Raw genomic sequence first — 19,906 nt, 5'->3', positions numbered from 1 at the left:
AATGTTGTTGGCGTTTTGGGTTTTAGATTTTTTTCCCTGATAATTATTTTAGAGTGTAAGATTCAAACTTCGACTCTTTAAAGTTCAGCTAAAAGCTTAACTGTTAAGTTACACTTAAGCCTTTATCATAGAGTGAGTGACTTATGGTGAAAAGAAAGTAAAGCTGCCATAAATAAATCAAAGTAAATATATTTATTTACTTAACTTTGTCAGTTGAACAAATCAATCCTTCTCCATGGAGTCATCTGATTAGTTTGATGAGAAAGTGGTTTATAACATAGTTAATGTATTGCCTTAAATCTTGATTTATTTCTAAAACACTTTGACATCTAATATAAAATGATGTAATTTAATTGTTGATTAGCAGACTTGGGAATGGAATAGAATGTATTTAACTTGCTCAGATATTGCTTGGCACATTGCTTTTGGGTCATGTTGGCTATTATAAATCTTACTGAAAGAAACGCTGTATAACTATTGTACCCAAGTATTAGCTTAATTAAATTACTTGAATTTACCTCACTTGGAATGTGTCATTGCTATATGGAGTCTGCTCTTCTGAAAAACTTCCCAATGTGACTTGAATCCGTCACTAAATCGGTCCTGTGACCTAGAGCAATCTGAGCCCCCCCGTAAGACCAGAGCTAATTAAGCTAAAAGTTGTTGTTTGTCTACTGGACAGATATGACAGTCACCCGATTAGGTATGCTTTTATTTTTCTGATGTATGGATTAATCTAGATGGGTAATGTTTCCTCGTCGTTAAAAGTACACTAACTCCATAACTTGCTGCTCCAAAGATGCCTGCTATAAGATTACAAAACAATAAGGAAGATGTTTAATTTAGCAACAGAACAGTGCTTCACAGAGATGCTTCAGCAAAGATTGCATCAGAGGTTCCTCAAGGCTTGATTCTTGGATATTTATTTAATATCTATCTGCTCTCTACCTACGGTTATGGAGTTCTATACAGGCGTAAATAAGTCAATTGGGAACCAGCTCCTCTTAGATTGATGGATTCAATGATCCTTAATTCGCAATTAATGATTTAGATTCCTAGAGCTTAAACCTTAATTGGTTGCTATCAAGAACAAATACAACCTAACGAAATTATACAATTAGTCTATACAGTTGATTTAGATAAAGTATTTCTTTTTTATATACAACTTGATATTAAATTTGACATTTTTGTCTCATAAAAAATTACCCTGATAAATCAGACTAAATGTGAAATTAAATGTGTAATTTAGTCTGGCCCTGATGAATGAGACATCGGAAGATTGCTGATGAGAACAACCTGTTGTTTTTCAAACAGCTGTCTGTGCCGTAGTAACAATGACAGAGAGCTGGTGGGGGAGTGTAGAGCCTCTTCCTGCTCACGTTTGAGCAAAAACCCCAAGTGTAATCCTTCCAAAACTGATTCCAAAGCTGAGTCAAAACTTGCCATCAGAGCCAGCGGTCCTTCACACACGACTATGCAGCAAGAGGGCCGCTGCAGACGGGCTGCGGTTAGCCTGGCCGCTCTGCTGGTTGCCGTGGTCCTCTTAACTTTAGAAATAGTTTTTTATTAATTATGTATTAAATAGATAAATGGACCATATAGCTTTAAAGTGTAATATTCTCGCCTCCAATTATCTTAAAACATGCTTTTATTAAACAACAGAGAACTTTTAACATTCAATGAAGAGTCCTATTGAAAACTGCAGTGCATGCTACTGGTGGGGTTTTCACCAGCGTCCCCGCCCGCTTTGCATCCAGACATTCAAAACACATCTCTGCGTTGTGATTGGCCCGCCAGATTTAGGGCCTGGGGCATTGATCAAGGCTAGACCAACTCGCAGGCAAAATTTTATTTTGGCTGCTGTCTTGTGGGGTAGTTTACTAGGCTAATAAAAAATATAATTATCTGCAGTGTGGGGATCGTACCGGATACTTGCAACCTTCGGAGACCCCAAGCGCACTGCTCTAACCCACTATGCCAACACTCCCCTGTGTAGTCACAGTTATCCATCCATTTTTCCTCACGCTTATCCCTGCTGGGGTTACGAGGGGTGCTGGTGCTTATCTCCAGCTGTCAATGAGGCGGGGAAACAAAATGCGGGGTACACCTTGGACAGGTCACCAGTCTATTGCATGGCAACACAGAGACAAACATGACAAACCATTCACGCACACACTCACACCTAAGGACAATTCAGAGAAGCCAATGGGCTCTATGCACAGCTCCACTACTTCCTGAATTTAAGGCAGCTCCTTTGTTTCCTGTCTTTCATTACTGGACGAACTGATTAATCCAGGTGTGTCTGGCCAGGTACTTAGGTCATACACACCTGGATTAATCAGTGCATCCAATCATGAAAGACAGGAAACAAAGGAGCTGCCTTAAATTCAGGAAGTAGTGGAGCTGTGCATAGAGCCTATTAACCTAACAGTCATGTTTTTGGACTGTGGGAGAAAGACAGTTTATCCCATGCATGCACAGGGAGAACATGCAAACTCCATGCAAAAAGACCCCGGGCTGGGAATCAAACCCGGAACCTTCTTACTGCAAGGCAACAGTGCTACCCTCTGCTCCACTGTGCAGCCACATTTGCACCTATTATAGAATCAAAGTTCACAAACCTCTTCAACTCCTGATCCACTAAAAGTAGCAGCTAAGCCACCACCTTCAGCATGCATTATGCAGCTGACAGGGTCCAGCTAAGATGAGCTTTTTTAAGTTTAAGTCCATCATTCTTCAAAGGATAAAGGTGGTGCTTCGCTTTGAGCTAATCTCTCTCCAAAGTAGAGGAATGCAAGTAGTGCTTTGGTCTTTTATAAAGAAAAAGTTGAGACAAAATGTAAAGCTTTTGAATAACAGGTATATTTACATTTTTACCATCAGCTGTGGTCATGATATGGATCATGTCTGAAAGAAACAGGTCTCAGATACAGCAGCTTTCTCCTGCTGGGGGGACAGGCTTTGCTTAAGAGATAAGCCACATCAGTGTAGTTAAGCCACTTCTCATCTACCTCAAAAGAAGTTTTCCGAGTTGTTTAACCTCCAGATCATGATGCCACCCGGGTGCCAGACTATCTAACTGAAACGGACAGAGCAGGGCAGACTCAGAACCCATGGGCCAAGCTATATTTCTTTTTCTGGCTGAAATACTGCAGGATCCCCCAAACTGAGCTGGATAATGCTGCTGTGGGAAGTGGTGTTTGGGATTCCTTCCTCGAACCTTTATCTCCGTGTTGCATCTTTGTTGGGCTAATAAAACTGGATAGATTAATTATGAATTATAAAAGAATCCACCATAGTGACTGAGCTAAAGGGTAGTTTATGTTCCTTTAATGCAAACAAGACTAGATCATGACACTAGAGACCTCGATCAGATATCAAGAAGCTTGTTTATGTGAATGTGCACAGAGAAGAGTTTCCCAGGAAAGCTTGTGTGTTTGTAGGAGATTGTGTATGATTCACAGCTGAGCTGAGTGTGTAAAACTGAACCGACAGCCACCCCTGGGTGCACCCACCGTGGCAAATCCTAAATGATGGTAGGAAAGCTAAGATGACAGGCGAGCTATATTTATCTGAGCTGTATTGGTGTTCATTTGGCACAATTCTGTAGGCGCCCACGGTGGCCACATTTCAGGAAATATCCTATATTTGTCTGTATCTGTGCACACAACTTGTTTTAAAGAATCAATTTTAGGCATCTCTGCTCCTATGAGAATAAAAAGCAGTCACCACTTTAAGCATTTCCCAGCTCTAAATTCCAAAAATGAAACGCCTTTACAATCTTGACCGAACTCCTGCCATGGATTTGGCTCAGAGCTTATCCATAATCCTGCTTCTATCTTCTTTATGAAGATGTATAGAAAATGATAGCCTCCTACCACCCTAATATAAAAAACCCTAGGCCAAGATCCAGGACACAGATGAGTAACCCTCTGGGTAGAGAAGACAACTCCCTGTGCTGTACCCATATGGAAGGAAGCACTCTTGCATCACAAGGGCTCCCATTCATCCATAAAATGGGAGCGATTACATCCATCTGGGATGAGACAGAAAAATATGAGGTATGAGGCGCCTCCCTGATCTCTGCAATGCCAAACGCTCATCTGCTGGCTGGAAAGATAAGAGCATCTGGAAGGGGCTGATGTGGCTTCACACGCGGTTCCATTTTCAACATCAGAAAGGGTTATCTTATGAAATCCCATTCAGCTGCTCAGGCTAAACAAACACTAGAAATGACAATTACAGCTTTTATTTCTGGTTGTTAAAACAATATAAACCCTTTTCTTCGATCATAACCTCAGAAGAAAATCCAAAGCAAACATGTTTCATTTAAATCCTGATAAAACAACAGTTTATGCACAGCAATTAAAATCTAGCCATGGGTTAAAAAGAATTATCAGGATGTAGAGAAAAATAAATAAGTTGTAAGAATTTATCCTGTCTTTTATTTTAGCATAAAAAATGTGGATTATTAATTTTCTGCCAAGGACATTAATATTGCTATTTTGAGGAAATTAGATTAAACTCTGTTTTTACTCCATTTATTTATTTTAATGTATAAATGTCTTTTTTTCTATCCCAAATTTAACAACCCAGTATTGAACAAAGTTCTTCACATAAGGATCAACACAAACAAAATGCATTGAAAGTTTAAAACTTTGTTTTCTGTTTCTTTACCCAAATATAATATAAAGTCTTATTAAAAAGTAAGGGCTTCATGGCTATCCATGTGCTTTCAGGGGTTTTTATATTTCTAATTATCAGGCTCTTTGGTTGTTTCAATTATCTTTGTTTCTAGTATGATTATTATATATGATGATATCTAAAGAATATTTAAAATTATTTGAAGTTGCCCCAAATTGTCTGAATGAAATTTTTGCATTTTCAGAGCTTTAGGTGTAATTTATTTTTTTTTTTTCATGCCTTAATTTTAAAGTTAATTTGTTTTTGTCTTATTTAAAAGGGTCAGTATTGGAACATGATGTTCTAAAAAGCTGAATGGCTGGCTCTCCGAAATCGATGTAAATCCAAAGGGAGAGAGGACATTGTTTCGTTACTCTTAATATAATTAATATAATTAAACTCTTATATAATTAAATTGAGTTAATTATGAAAAATAAAATAGTTAACTCTTTCTCTTTTAGCAATTCTTATGAGTCTTTTTAAATCAGGGAGACGGAGGGAAGGTTATTGCCTAAACATTAACAAAATGAGGATTGTATTCCCCTGTTATATCTGAATTTATTCCTTGGAAAAATTAAGCCAAAGATATATTATAAATTCAAGGGTGAGATCCTAACCATGATTTTTGGAACGAGAATAAGAAATTCCTCTTATTTTTGCATAGTTTTATCATAGTCTGTGATTATAATGAGAATCATAAAAATCGAATGTTTATTTCAACCCTATTTAACAAGCTGAGAGTCTTTCCTAGACCATCTCTACTAATTCCCAAATTGTATCTTCTGTTAACCGTAAACATTGTTGAATGTTTTATAAATAATTCAGTGCCCAAAGTGCCCATCATGCTGTTTAAAGAATTCAAATATGTGAGTTTCAGTTGGATAAGCTATAAACCTGAATATTTCTGGATGCATTTATTTCCTGTGACAACAAAAGTCCCTTCCACTCCTATGCACGCATCCCTCCTTCACTGTTTTCATCTTCTCAGCGATTCAGCTCCTCTCAGCAGGAGAGTAATAATGGACACCCACTCCATTAGGAGCCTGTTACCTTTTCACTCTCTGTCATCTATTTATTCTGCTGCTTTTCACTACCCCCGACTCTGTTTACGCTGTTTTCTCTCCATTTTCATGTCAGATGCCCTGCTCCAGTCCACCACTCTGCAGGCAGGCCCTCTTTGCCCTAAATTGGATGACAGTCTCCCTTTTTCTGTGTAGCATGCCATCTTACAAACTTTATAAGGACTTTATGCATATCGAATCCAGAGATAAATCCAGATTAACCGAGTCGGCGTTGTCTCATCTTCTAATTATGAGATCCGATTCAGTTTTGCTGCTTATTCATGCTGATGCACGGCTCTGATTCTCAGTATTCAGTAGGGAAATGACTAATTCTACATTTTAATTTATTAATAATATTGTGGTTATTTGTTTTTCTCCATCATACTTCAAGTTGTTCCTAAATCATTAATTGGAGAAAAAAAGGCCATGATGCAGAAAGAAAACATTAGTTCATAGTTATTGTATTTTATCTAACTTATGAAGAAACAGGACTATTTCTGTTTGTTTTATTAGATATTAAATCCGTTATTTCCATTGGGCTGCCATCTACTGGACAGTTGAGAAACTGCACTCTTTAAAAACATTTTTTGAAACTGGGAAACAGAACCCATAAGGCACTTTTAATACATTATTTTGCTACAGGATTATCAGCTTAGAGCAGATTAGTTTATTTAGACTGAAATGAAAGAGAACAGTGTTTAAAGTTTGGTTGAAATTGTGTGATACGTTTTAGTGATGCAACATTTTGCAACTAAAAAGTATCTTATAAATCCTTTAACAGTTTTAGTACTGAAGAAATGATGTCTGACAGCTGACTGCATCAAACATTCTTTATTTTAAGAACCATAACTGGTCATTTTTGCGTTTTACTAACCAGTTTTTCTTTCTTTTTTTTATTGCATTAAAACTTTTTTTTTTTTTTTTACAATCTGGGATGTTTTTTTTTTTTTTTTTTGTCTTTGTTTTTTGCATCACTTTGGTTTGAACAAATATAATGATTTAATTTTAATAATTAAATATTTGGTCATCCAAATTTAGGTATAGATATTTTTGTTCAAAACATTTAACATTTTCTTTAAGGGGAGCTTTTTGCAAAAGATATACACTATATTGCCAAAAGTATTTGCTCACCCATCCAAATTATTGGAATCAGGTGTTCCAATCACTTCCATGGCCACAGGTGTATAAATTCAAGCACCTAGGCATGCAGACTGTTTTTACAAACATTTGTGAAAGAATGGGTCGCTCTCAGGAGCTCAGTGAATTCCAGCGTGGAACTGTGATAGGATGCCACCTGTGCAACAAATCCAGTCGTGAAATTTCCTCGCTCCTAAATATTCCACAGTCAACTGTCAGCTGTATTATAAGAAAATGGAAGTGTTTGAGAACGACAGCAACTCAGCCAAGAAGTGGTAGGCCACGTAAACTGACGGAGCGGGGTCAGCGGATGCTGACGCGCATAGTGCGAAGAGGTCGCCAACTTTCTGCAGAGTCAATCACTACAGACCTCCAAACTTCATGTGGCCTTCAGATTAGCTCAAGAACAGTGCGCAGAGAGCTTCATGGAATGGGTTTCCATGGTCGAGCAGCTGCATCCAAGCCATACATCACCAAGTGCAATGCAAAGCGTCGGATGCGGTGGTGTAAAGCACGCCGCCACTGGACTCTAGAGCAGTGGAGACGCGTTCTCTGGAGTGACGAATCGCGCTTCTCCATCTGGCAATCTGATGGACGGGTCTGGGTTTGGCGGTTGCCAGGAGAACGGTACTTGTCTGACTGCATTGTGCCAAGTGTAAAGTTTGGTGGAGGGGGGATTATGGTGTGGGGTTGTTTTTCAGGAGCTGGGCTTGGCCCCTTAGTTCCAGTGAAAGGAACTCTGAATGCTTCAGCATACCAAGACATTTTGGACAATTCCATGCTCCCAACTTTGTGGGAACAGTTTGGAGCTGGCCCCTTCCTCTTCCAACATGACTGTGCACCAGTGCACAAAGCAAGGTCCATAAAGACATGGATGACAGAGTCTGGTGTGGATGAACTTGACTGGCCTGCACAGAGTCCTGACCTCAACCCGATAGAACACCTTTGGGATGAATTAGAGCGGAGACTGAGAGCCAGGCCTTCTCGTCCAACATCAGTGTGCGACCTCACAAATGCGCTTCTGGAAGAATGGTCAAAAATTCCCATAAACACACTCCTAAACCTTGTGGACAGCCTTCCCAGAAGAGTTGAAGCTGTTCTAGCTGCAAAGGGTGGACCGACGTCATATTGAACCCTATGGATTAGGAACGGGATGTCACTTAAGCTCATATGTGAGTCAAGGCAGGTGAGCAAATACTTTTGGCAATATAGTGTATCTACAGCTTTTCAGAAAGTTTTTCCTTCTTGCTGTTTCCTAATTCCATTTACAAAAGCTTTAAATTTGATACAGCATATATTTCCTTCAACATAGTATAAAGCAAATATGTGACACAGCTTTCTGTTCATACTAAAACAACAAACGAAACAATCAATTAAAATATTTTCTAAGTCAGTAAGGGAACCTATGCAGAACGTATGAGGGTCAATTAGAAAAGTCCACAGTATTGTAAGCAAAAAAAAAAACAACGTACAGAAGGGAAATAATGTAGGTTTGTAATGTAACTATCGTCAAACAACACAAATTTCTAATTTTCTTTCATTCTAGCAGATTCTGTCTAATATCTATCATTGTGTGACTGATCCTTACTACTTATTACTCTGTGACTTACCTCATGCATTTGTCAGACATTGCAATCATCAAAAATTAGAATTTGGGATTAATTTAATAACTATTGATGTAAAAAAAAGAACTTTTTCAATGATTATAATGCTGACTATACAATATGCATTGCGTTAAAAATGAAATAATTTAGGGCTTTTACGGGAGTTTAGGGGAAAAGAATATGGTCTTATTAAATATTTGAAGTCTGTAAAGAAGTGTATTCTATCATGAGCTTAATACTTGGACTACATGAACTGTTTTCAGCTTATCAAACAATTATTAGCATAATTGTCTGTCATGAAACATTTCTCTAATTTCTATGAAAGAGACTAGCAGCAATGTTATGAAAGTGGTAAAAGGAATATAAATTGACAGGACTTGTCAATATAAAATCCTTTTTCATCTCTCTGTGCGTCTGTGGAAATTGCAGAGGACCTTGTTACATTCTTCTCCTGCCCATAGTTTAGTCTCATTAGGCTCTCAATGAATGTGCAAATTAACTGCTGCACCTTGTCCCTCCATAATGGCTTGTTTGAAGCCAAAAAATGAAAAATAAAAGGCTATTATTTCATAATTTGAAAAGATCTTTGTTCCCGTCTTTAAGTCTCTGGGCCCCCTCTTAAGTTTAATTATGGTTACAGTTTGGAAAACATAAACAAATTGGATAGATAAATGAAAGCGATAGGTGGCTTGCAGTTTTCAGGAGGACACTCTGCATGATTGCTGGAGAGTGGGTGAGGACGGACGAAGCAGAGCAATTGGCTTCCACTCGAGATGCCGTTCGGACAGATGACAATGAGGCTCTTGAGAGGAGAAGGTTAACTGACTGATGCAACACATGAGGCTGAGAGCCACCATTTGTAACCTCAGACAGAGCTGATGATCTCTTGTAGCATCTATTTTATTCAGATTTTGCTCCTTGTAGCTGTTAGTTTTTATTGATTTTGGGAACCATTCTGATTGACAAACACTGATTCACATACGCAAATAATCACCCCTCCTGATCAATCAAATCAGACCAGCAGCCTATTTCATCAACTCTTAGCATTAGCTGCACTTGTGAATAATGCTAAATGCCACATTTCCATGTAATTATGTTGTCTTCCAGTGATCTCTATACTTATTTTTTGTTGCAGAGTAAGATAGGATGCCTAATTTCCGTTTCTTCTGATGGTGTTTTTATATTTTTGATTAATGTCTCATAATGAAAAGAAATCCTCCTGATTGTAAAGCACAGCTAGGCACTACAAAAGTTGGAAAATAAACACTTTTTAAAGTGGTTCACCAATAAAACCATGCTTTAAGAGGTTTGAGATGATTATCTTTTTAAAAATAATGTTGCAGCATTAATCAAACTTATATAAAAACACAGAGTCAGAGGTGGAGGTTTAATCAGTTTTAAGATATGATTATTGAACAGCTCTGTTAGATCATTTTTGATGAGTGTAAACATTAGTGGAGGTCAATAGTAGTGATGAATAAAACCACATTAAAGTAATGGTGGAGGATTTTTGCACCTTTAAAAAAAAAATGCAAAACTAGGGAACACCTATTTAATGTGTGCAAGAGCGTGCATAAGCCCATTTTTCCTTGTGCACGCTCTGTTTAAAAGTTGCTGTTTGCATCGCATCATACAAACTTACTTTCCAAAATAATATTTGCAATTTTTCCACTATGTCAGACTCGCCGGCGGTAAGTGAAAATGAGGACGAGCACGTTGGACGGCCTTACCTACACATATCACCAGAATGACAATTAGGAGGATCACTTATTTTGGTGATCCACGCAAAAAAAGAACATCCTCCACTATACCTTTAAGTTCATATATAGCCATATAGTGAGCTAAAACTGTTTGGATGGATGGACAGAGGTTTATATAAGTTCCAACTCTGCTGAACGTTGGACGTGTTTTCTGCTTCTGATACAGTTTTAAACACCAGGTTTTAAAAGGTTAAAGTCTTAAATTTCATTCACTATTTTTCCCTTCACACCTAAAATGTTCCTGTTTCTCTTCTTTTCTAGATCCATACGTGAAGATCCACCTCATGCAAAACGGAAAGAGGCTGAAGAAGAAGAAAACGACAATCAAGAAGAACACCCTCAACCCTTACTACAACGAGTCCTTTAGCTTTGAGGTCCCATTTGAACAAATCCAGGTGAGTCTCCTGCCTCATCCACCATAGCATTCAGTCCTCTAATTGGCAACAAGTTAAAAAAACAAATTGTTTTGAGTTAGCTTTGATCAATTCAAGCTCATTTGCCAAATAATCATCTTAACGTCTATTTCATCGTAACAGTTTAATCAAAGGCAATTCTGTTTAAATCGGCCTCAGTTCTGCAATTAGACAAGCCAATTGCTGAATGGTTGTTATTCTCTTCACTCTTATTGCCTGTGGCATTTATCTCATTTATCTGTTTGTAGCATTTCTTACAGTGCAATGATCACCAACCTATCATCATTAAGCTGATTTTAATCAAGTGTTATAGTGGCGCCGATGGTCTATGACAGCGTCTGCGGTTCAGGAGGGAGAAAAGATGGAGTCTTTATTAAAAATGGATAAATTCATTGACTCGGAAACTATGAAAAAGAAAAACAAATAAGATTATCGTCTCAGGTAGGGGTGGTAATTGAGTGAAATTAATTAAACTTGTCAGCGCTCACCAATCATGGGTCTGATACCCCACAATCAGTTTAATCAGATCTGATCCCAGTCAACCCTCTAATAAATACTCAGACCTGTATGCTGGGTACCTGTTTGAGCTCCTCACTGAGCAGGAATTGATTGAATCATTGGTTGACTGTATTGAACCCTTTGTGGGACAGCTATAAACAGACTTTAAAGACCTAATTTGACTTGGATGAATCAAACACTGAACTTGTAAATGGAAAAACCAATGAAGTGCTTTAAAATTCTCTCTCTCTTTATTGGTTGTTGAACACATGAGCTCTACTGACTTTAATTACAAACCTGCTCCCACATATTATTGATGTTTTTTGGGGTAAACTGTTTAAATTCTTAATTGATTTCGCTCTATTTGCTTTAGATTGTTTATTTTTCCATTACGTTTCACAAGATGCTTGATTTTTTTTTTTTTTAAAGCATTGGCTTGAACTCTGTTCTTTTTAAACACTTAAAAAAAAATACTTATTTTTGTTGTTAACCTAACATTTAATGGAGTGATATTTATTATTAGCTTGACTGGATGCTGAAAGGCATTTGTTGATATCTTCAGCAAAGGCGTCTCATTGGTAATATCTAAAGAAAAATTTCCTCCCCTTAAGGATTTGTTCTGTTATTTTTTGTTGCAATTAAGTATTTATTATTATCAATAAAATCTAATATCAGAGGCATAGCCTGACCAATCCGGATCAACCTGTGTCAGAATCATCACTTTAGTTTTTTGTTTTTTATTTTGCTTTTATTTTTAAAGTTTCTTTCCACACTCGTCGCACAGTAATGAGCTACCACTCACCATTTGCATATACAGCACAGTTTAGTTTCACACAGTGAAAAAGCCTCTAAAGGACTAGATCAGAATAAATGAATAGTTCCAACAGAAGAATGCAGCTTGAAAAAACAAAAAATCTGAGAGGGTTTGGATTAAATCATCAAACATAAACCTCCCAGCAGAAGAGATTATCAAGAGATTATTAAATTCAACAAATAGAGTCTTAGTGCTAAGACTTTTCTGCCAGAATTGGTCACCATTTGGTTTTCATTATGGTAAAAAAAAAAGTTTTATTTTGCATATATTTATACACTATATTGCCAAAAGTATTTGCTCACCTGCCTTGACTCACATATGAGCTTAAGTGACATCCCGTTCCTAATCCATAGGGTTCAATATGACGTCGGTCCACCCTTTGCAGCTAGAACAGCTTCAACTCTTCTGGGAAGGCTGTCCACAAGGTTTAGGAGTGTGTTTATGGGAATTTTTGACCATTCTTCCAGAAGCGCATTTGTGAGGTCGCACACTGATGTTGGACGAGAAGGCCTGGCTCTCAGTCTCCGCTCTAATTCATCCCAAAGGTGTTCTATCGGGTTGAGGTCAGGACTCTGTGCAGGCCAGTCAAGTTCATCCACACCAGACTCTGTCATCCATGTCTTTATGGACCTTGCTTTGTGCACTGGTGCACAGTCATGTTGGAAGAGGAAGGGGCCAGCTCCAAACTGTTCCCACAAAGTTGGGAGCATGGAATTGTCCAAAATGTCTTGGTATGCTGAAGCATTCAGAGTTCCTTTCACTGGAACTAAGGGGCCAAGCCCAGCTCCTGAAAAACAACCCCACACCATAATCCCCCCTCCAACAAACTTTACACTTGGCACAATGCAGTCAGACAAGTACCGTTCTCCTGGCAACCGCCAAACCCAGACCCGTCCATCAGATTGCCAGATGGAGAAGCGCGATTCGTCACTCCAGAGAACGCGTCTCCACTGCTCTAGAGTCCAGTGGCGGCGTGCTTTACACCACCGCATCCGACGCTTTGCATTGCACTTGGTGATGTATGGCTTGGATGCAGCTGCTCGACCATGGAAACCCATTCCATGAAGCTCTCTGCGCACTGTTCTTGAGCTAATCTGAAGGCCACATGAAGTTTGGAGGTCTGTAGTGATTGACTCTGCAGAAAGTTGGCGACCTCTTCGCACTATGCGCGTCAGCATCCGCTGACCCCGCTCCGTCAGTTTACGTGGCCTACCACTTCGTGGCTGAGTTGCTGTCGTTCCCAAACACTTCCATTTTCTTATAATACAGCTGACAGTTGACTGTGGAATATTTAGGAGCGAGGAAATTTCACGACTGGATTTGTTGCACAGGTGGCATCCTATCACAGTTCCACGCTGGAATTCACTGAGCTCCTGAGAGCGACCCATTCTTTCACAAATGTTTGTAAAAACAGTCTGCATGCCTAGGTGCTTGAATTTATACACCTGTGGCCATGGAAGTGATTGGAACACCTGATTCCAATAATTTGGATGGGTGAGCAAATACTTTTGGCAATATAGTGTATATAACTGCACACTTTAAACGAATAGACCGATTATAGAACCAGTCCAGAGCCTCCAACCTCCTTATATTTCCGGTTTAATAAAAATTTTCATTTTTATTTTTCTCATTTCTTAGATTATGCTAATTTTAATAACCTTGCAAGTTATATTGTTGGCATGTAGCCCTTATTTCTACACGTTATCAATCAGAGCTTGCTCCCATCTAATCTGTTTGGGGAAAAGAGGAACATTCACCAAAACGTTTAGAGTGGATTTGGGCAAAGCAACGCCTAGCAGAACCTAACTGATCATCTTTGCCTTTGAAAAATGCACAAAGCACTTGAAGCTGTTCCTATTTCAAATATGAAACTGTAGATTCTGACCAAACACATGTGGCAGCATCCTCCTCTACTGCCATGTGTTCTTTTTGCCATTTTTTACTTTCATCACAATGTGATTGGCTGACCCAGTTTGGGTCAGTTCGCAAATATTGGATTCGTCCGTGTTTGTGAACGTTCAAATACTGTGAGATTTCAGCCAGCAGGCAAGATTTATTTAAGGCATATTTGGATAACATTATTTGACTTATTCAAACCATTATACTTTTCATCATTATTTAACCTTTAACATGAAGAATTGAGTTTGTAAATGTGTTTTTATTCTGTTTTCTAACTAACTAGTCCTGTTAAAGTGGAATGTATTTTATAATTAATATTTTACTTATTCTAAACACAATTTCTTTCCCTTCCTTGATAGAAAGATCATAGAGCCAATAGCTTGTTTTATTTTATATTTCTCCGGTATGAAATGAAGCGTTAAAAATCGTGCTAAGCTGTTTATCTGCCTGTTTTCCATATTAACAAATCACAGTATGTGCTGGTTCAGTATCAAAGGAGGCCTAATTTCAATAAGCAAACTGCAGGTGAGCTGCAACTTTAAAGATGAGCTAACTCCAGCCGGCCTTTGGGGAGCCTTATTCAGTGTTTCATTACATGCTGTATTAGCCACAGTCTTTTAAAGCAGTGACTCGGCGCACACACACCGGTGGCTGTCGCTCCGTCTCAGTGTGCCGACGGATCGAAACGTAATCAGGCCGCCTCATGCACTAATTCATATTGCGAGTCGTGAATTGACGCCTCTTTGCAGCTTGACTTTGAATAACATAGTCGGTCTGAGGGCTGGAGTGTGAGGAATCAAACAATCTCTTAATCAACACAAATCTGATTTATGAATTATTTCTCACTAAACTAATTTATCTTTATACCAAAAACTTCAAAATATGCTGCTCAGACCATTTAGCATCAAGTAGCAGTCAATAAACCCCTTAGCTCCTCTCAAAGTTTTTGGTTTCTGTAGATGAAACATTAGAGGGAGCACAAGCAGCACCTGAGGGAAAACAGACGTGTCACACAAACCTGTCTGATGGGCGGCAGGTGGTAATATAGGTGCAGTAATTGTGCTTATAAGGGATTGATTTTTACTGTAATATAAAAGGTTTAAGTCTTTAATTTTTTTGGATAGGGAAGCAAAAGCAAAAAAAAAAGGTTTTTGTAACAAAAATCCATAAACAAAATGAGTAAAGTGGGAAGCTAGGGAGCTCTACAATGTTCAAACCACTCTATATTCTAAGCAGGTGAATATTAAAGAAGTTTTTGTAACTTTTACAGCCTTACATTTACAGTTTTACTGCTAAAATAACTAAGAATATTCTAGAGTAAACATAAATGTTCTGTTTTGGAAAAGTGACAAAGGGCAGATTATCGTGCACAGAGTCGGCCTGAGGTAGAAGCAAACTCAGCTGCTGCTTAGTTTAACAAGGCCACCAGGGGTCCTTAGTAGCACCTGAATTATAGATCTTACAAGCTTCATATTTGTGCAGATTTGAAAATGTTATTTAGAGCTACTTTGTTTATTTTATTCTGAATTTTATAAGAAAGAACAACACAAATTTTTGCGTGATTCATTGGAAAGGAATTACTTCTTTTCAAATTTCTTACCAAAATCTGAAAAATTAGGTATTTTCATCACAGCCCCTTTTACTCTTATTCTCCAAAATCTAAATATGCTGCAACCAACTGCCATTAGCTGTGAGCTAATCAGTAAAATTGGCTCACCTTTGTTAGTTTAGTGTATATATTCAGCTGTTCACAGGTCATTTATGCAGTTGTGGAGAAGTTTAAATCAGATTTGAGTCATCTAAGAGACCAGCATCCTATAGAGCAGAGGTCATGGATTAGCGGACTGCAGTCCAGATCCGGACCCACCTGCTGGCTAATCCGGACCCGACCTGATTTAAAAAACACGGCAGTGTCAAATATTACTTGCCCCGCTTTTCCTGTTTGTACGGTAAAGCCCTCCGGGACCAGTCTACACATGATGCATATTAGCCAATTAGCTGTCAGTCTGGGTTGCTGCTGCTGCTACTTTTAGACACAGCAGCCAAACCTGTGGAAAGCTGGGCGATGAGAATGAAGGAGAAGACAATGAAAAACTGCGAGAACTGCTGGAAGAACTGCGGTGAACTGGTGAAAGAAAAGTGAAATGTCGTGCTCAAAGATGACCCTGCACATTTAGAGTATATTTGGCTCAACCTACTGCTGTTAACCAGGATTCTCCACCATGAACAGAATCAAAAATAAATATCGATCCAGGCTCATCAATGAGAACCTTGATATGTGCTTGAAAATGGATTTGTCTCCATTCAAATCTAGGTTTAAAGCCTTGCATAAAGCCCACTGCTCTCATTAAACAATAAAAAAAACAAAGAGAAATCAGGAAATTGTCTATATACCAAACTGAATGATTGTTGTTCTCTACTCAAAAAAAAACTTTAGATTTTAAAATGGAAAATATTGTTGAAAAAATATTGAAAAATTATGTTTCTTTTTCTTATATATAAAAAACAAATTTTATTTCAGTGTTAAATTCTGTTTAAAGTAACAGATTATAATTAAAAATATCTCTGGACCTTTAGTGGTTGATGATCTTCTACTTTGACATTTTAATTGGTTACACCTGATATAGAGCAATGTTTCCCTCCGTCATCTGAAAATGAAAATTTGTCGAGAACTCGAAAAGCAGCCAAGTGACCCATGGCAACTCAGTAGGAGGATGAAGAATGAGAGAAAACGTTTTAGAGCCAGAGAACTCAAACTTACAACTAAAGCATGAAATCAATGATGCTCCTTCCACTCTGAAATTACTGGAATTAGCAAAAAGTACAGTTGAGATTCACAGATGTTGTAGAGAGACACCACAATATTTTTAACTGTAATCATACAAGTAGATGGCTGAATATAAATGCACGCCACATTTTTTAGATGTTTATATGTAGAGGATGTGGAAACCGTGTATGTTTTTTCCTCTTTGCAGTTTGGCTTTGTGCTGATATTCCTCACAAGCCCTCAATAATACTTTCAGTTCCAAAAATGGGATCCAGAAATAAAAAATATGCTGTTCAGCAGCAATAAACCAGCTTAAACTCTTAATATCCACCTCATTTCTGGGAAATTTGCCTATTTAGCAGACCCAAATGGAATAGCACATGACTAAGGAACTGTAAGCCCAAGTTACATGTGTGATACGTTATTTGAAGGCTAACACCTTCTAGTTTCTGAATATATACATAAAAATTGAGTTAGTAAAACACCCAAGCTGCATAAAACCCATGCTGCATCGGTTCAAACATGACTCAAAGTTGTTTTTTTTTCTTCTCGAAAATAATAAGATATTTTTTGAACATCAGTAATAAAGACATGCTTGCTTGTTCTGGCTGCTTTGTCATGCTACATTTCGACATGCTGCTATAATTGTGCTTTGGTGCTCACTATGTCCATAAAATGAACTAGGTGGTTGAATTGTGGAGAATCTAAGCTTTCCAACGATGTCTAACATGTCTAAATTGGTAAACATTTTATCGGTGTAATTTTCATGCATTCTGAGTTATTATTTGTAAACGCTTTAAAACGGGTCGCCGGCGACCCGGTGGGTTTTGAAAGGTTACAAAGAACCTGGAATATTTCTAAAACCAACCGATCCTCTGCTGTCTTCCCCACCTCTCTCCTCTTCCTCCCACTGCAGAAAGTGCAAGTTGTTATAACTGTTCTGGACTATGACAAGATCGGCAAGAACGATGCCATTGGTAAGGTGTTCGTGGGCCTGAACAGCACAGGCACGGAGCTGCGCCACTGGTCCGACATGCTGGCCAACCCTCGGAGACCAATCGCCCAGTGGCATGTGCTGAAACCTGAGGAGGAGGTGGACGCTCAGCTCGCCACCAAGAAATAGGCAGGGCCACTTTCAGCTCCTTGCCTTGTAGTACTCTTTAGCCAGTTTGTGTAAATACCTCAGTGATATATGGGTCCATCCATGTAAGCCCTCCCTTTACCTTCTGATTACACAAAGTAAAGCGTTCAAACGTCTCGCTTTTTTAAAATCTTAGGTTCTCAGTTTGTGTTCCCCTTTTATTTGATTGATTTCCTTCTCTGAGCCCTTCACCGCCATGACCAAAAGCCCCCTTCTTTTAAGCAATATGATCTGTATAGATAGCGCATGACTGAAAGAGTTTATTGTATCACAGTTGTATATATAAGTATGAAGACAAAAATGATTTCTAGTTTCTGTGTTTGTATGTTGTTACCCGTTTCCTAATCTGTGTATATCTCGATGTTTTTAATAAGATGTTCTATTTTAAATTATGTAAATGCAGATATAGAGGAAAGCCAATATTATATATCCCAGGATTTAAAAATTCTACCTTATTACTTTATTGCATTCCAGAATAAAACGACATTCAACTCCAACCTGCGAGTGAGGAAAATGTTCCGACTGTAAAGGACGGCGTCTGGCTTTAAGTTCAACAATGTAGGGTAAAAAAAAACAACAGTTGAATATAAAAACAATATGAGGCCATTTACTGCTATGGTTCTGTTTGGAAAATTATGCTGCTGGAAATGTTCAAAGCACATGCCTTCTAATGATATTTCGCACTCGGTTCTCTACCAGGATCTGCAGTATCTAGGTTGAAAAGATCACATCTGAGTCAGTCTTTTCATATTTGGCTAAATATTTTAGGCTTATTTTTTAAGAATTTGTTGAGAAACGGACGTTTCGCAGATTAAAAAAAGCACCAAGCTGTAGCCATTGTGCCCTTAATCTTGTTTAACAATATTATGTTTAAACAGCCTTGTCTGGAAGTGTCATGTTTGAAAAAGATACATAATTGCAGATCTGGACTTAAGGGGACTATTTTTTAGCGCAATTCACCGTGTTGACTATTTTTAGTAAAGTGCATGATGCTTTTAATTTTTACGATCTTTTACCTAAGGCCGGCGGACACCAGGGGGAGCCGTTCTGTTACGATCCCCTTGCCTTCAAACAGAGGAGTGGCCTAAAAAGACAAAAATCAAACTTTGTCTCAACTGAATGTTGAGTTTCTAAACACTGCCATTTTCAGGGAGGCGACTTAAGCTGAGACCCTCTCTTCATGCACACTCCCACTTGCTAGTGGTCGTAGCTTCGGTTTTTCGGGAACAATGTCTCTGGCTGCAACGGTGCCCTAAATCGCAGTCTATGCTTTACGTTGCCTTCTCACAGTGACAATAGAGCTAGCCATGTTTTACTGCCAATTTTAACTTTTATGTGGCTGCTGTTTTTGCACTGGACGTCTTTGAAACTCGCTTGTTGTCTTCTCTAAGAGACATTTTTAATTTGTGTCGGTTTACCTGCAGGGGGAGCCAGAGATCCTCACAAGTAAAATAAAAATCAGCTTCTCTGAAGCAGGGCAAGGAATCAAAAATAGAGGTGTGGGGAAATTTGCTCCATCTATTTAGTAAACTGTACATTATTAGGAATGGTTTATGTTTAGCGACAATTGCAACCTTTTTTTAAACTAATCTATTATTATTTCCAGATTATGATTTATGTTGATTGTTAACATGTTTTATAGCTTTTTGCTGTTTAAAGGATTGGCTTAAGGTATTGATTGGGATTGCTTTGGTTGTTTTCAGCTGATCCTAAAATAATCTCCACATGGAGACTAAACCATGATTGGAGTTTTAAGACAAATATTGAAAATCAATTGTATTCTTTATTCATAATTTCATAATCTAAGTGAATGGACTCAAATCTGTGCGTGCATGTTCTTAAATTTAGTCGAAAAGCTGGCATGTGTGCAAACTGTTTATGTAACTTGCCAAATGCTCCAGTGATAAAGTGTTTCTATTGAAAGAAAGTAATCTCATGAAGAATTCAGTCCCTTTTAAAAATGTCCTAAACAGAGGGAACGGATTGGAGGACATACATAATGTTATTGAAACTGCATGAACCTAAAAAATTTGGACAGAAAATTCAAAATCTAAACTTAAAACATTGAAGCTAGTTCAATTTTTTTTTTTTTTTTAGAAATGCAGGAATAGATTATAATCCATGAGGCA

At 38.2% G+C, this 19,906-nt stretch overlaps 1 protein-coding gene across 3 annotated transcripts in view; it reads left to right on the top strand.

Annotated features, from left to right (window-relative positions):
- syt1a (synaptotagmin Ia) overlaps positions 1–18,390 on the top strand; it is a 251,779-nt gene extending 233,389 nt beyond the window's left edge. For 2 of the 3 annotated variants that reach the window (XM_038281328.1, XM_038281326.1), the window contains 2 exons: positions 10,507–10,640; positions 17,553–17,759. In XM_038281328.1, coding sequence (XP_038137256.1) covers positions 10,507–10,640; positions 17,553–17,759 — 341 coding nt within the window. Of the gene's footprint in view, positions 1–10,506; positions 10,641–17,552 lie in introns of all 3 variants that reach the window. The other variant, XM_038281327.1, reaches the window with a different exon arrangement.
- Positions 18,391–19,906: the final 1,516 nt, after the last annotated feature.

Source organism: Cyprinodon tularosa, unplaced genomic scaffold (assembly GCF_016077235.1).
Source record: "Cyprinodon tularosa strain WSP-4 unplaced genomic scaffold, ASM1607723v1 ctg17, whole genome shotgun sequence".
Classification (NCBI taxonomy): Eukaryota; Metazoa; Chordata; class Actinopteri; order Cyprinodontiformes; family Cyprinodontidae; genus Cyprinodon; species Cyprinodon tularosa.
The sequence above is the reverse complement of the archived record's forward strand: the minus strand, read 5'-3'. Positions and strand labels throughout refer to the sequence as shown.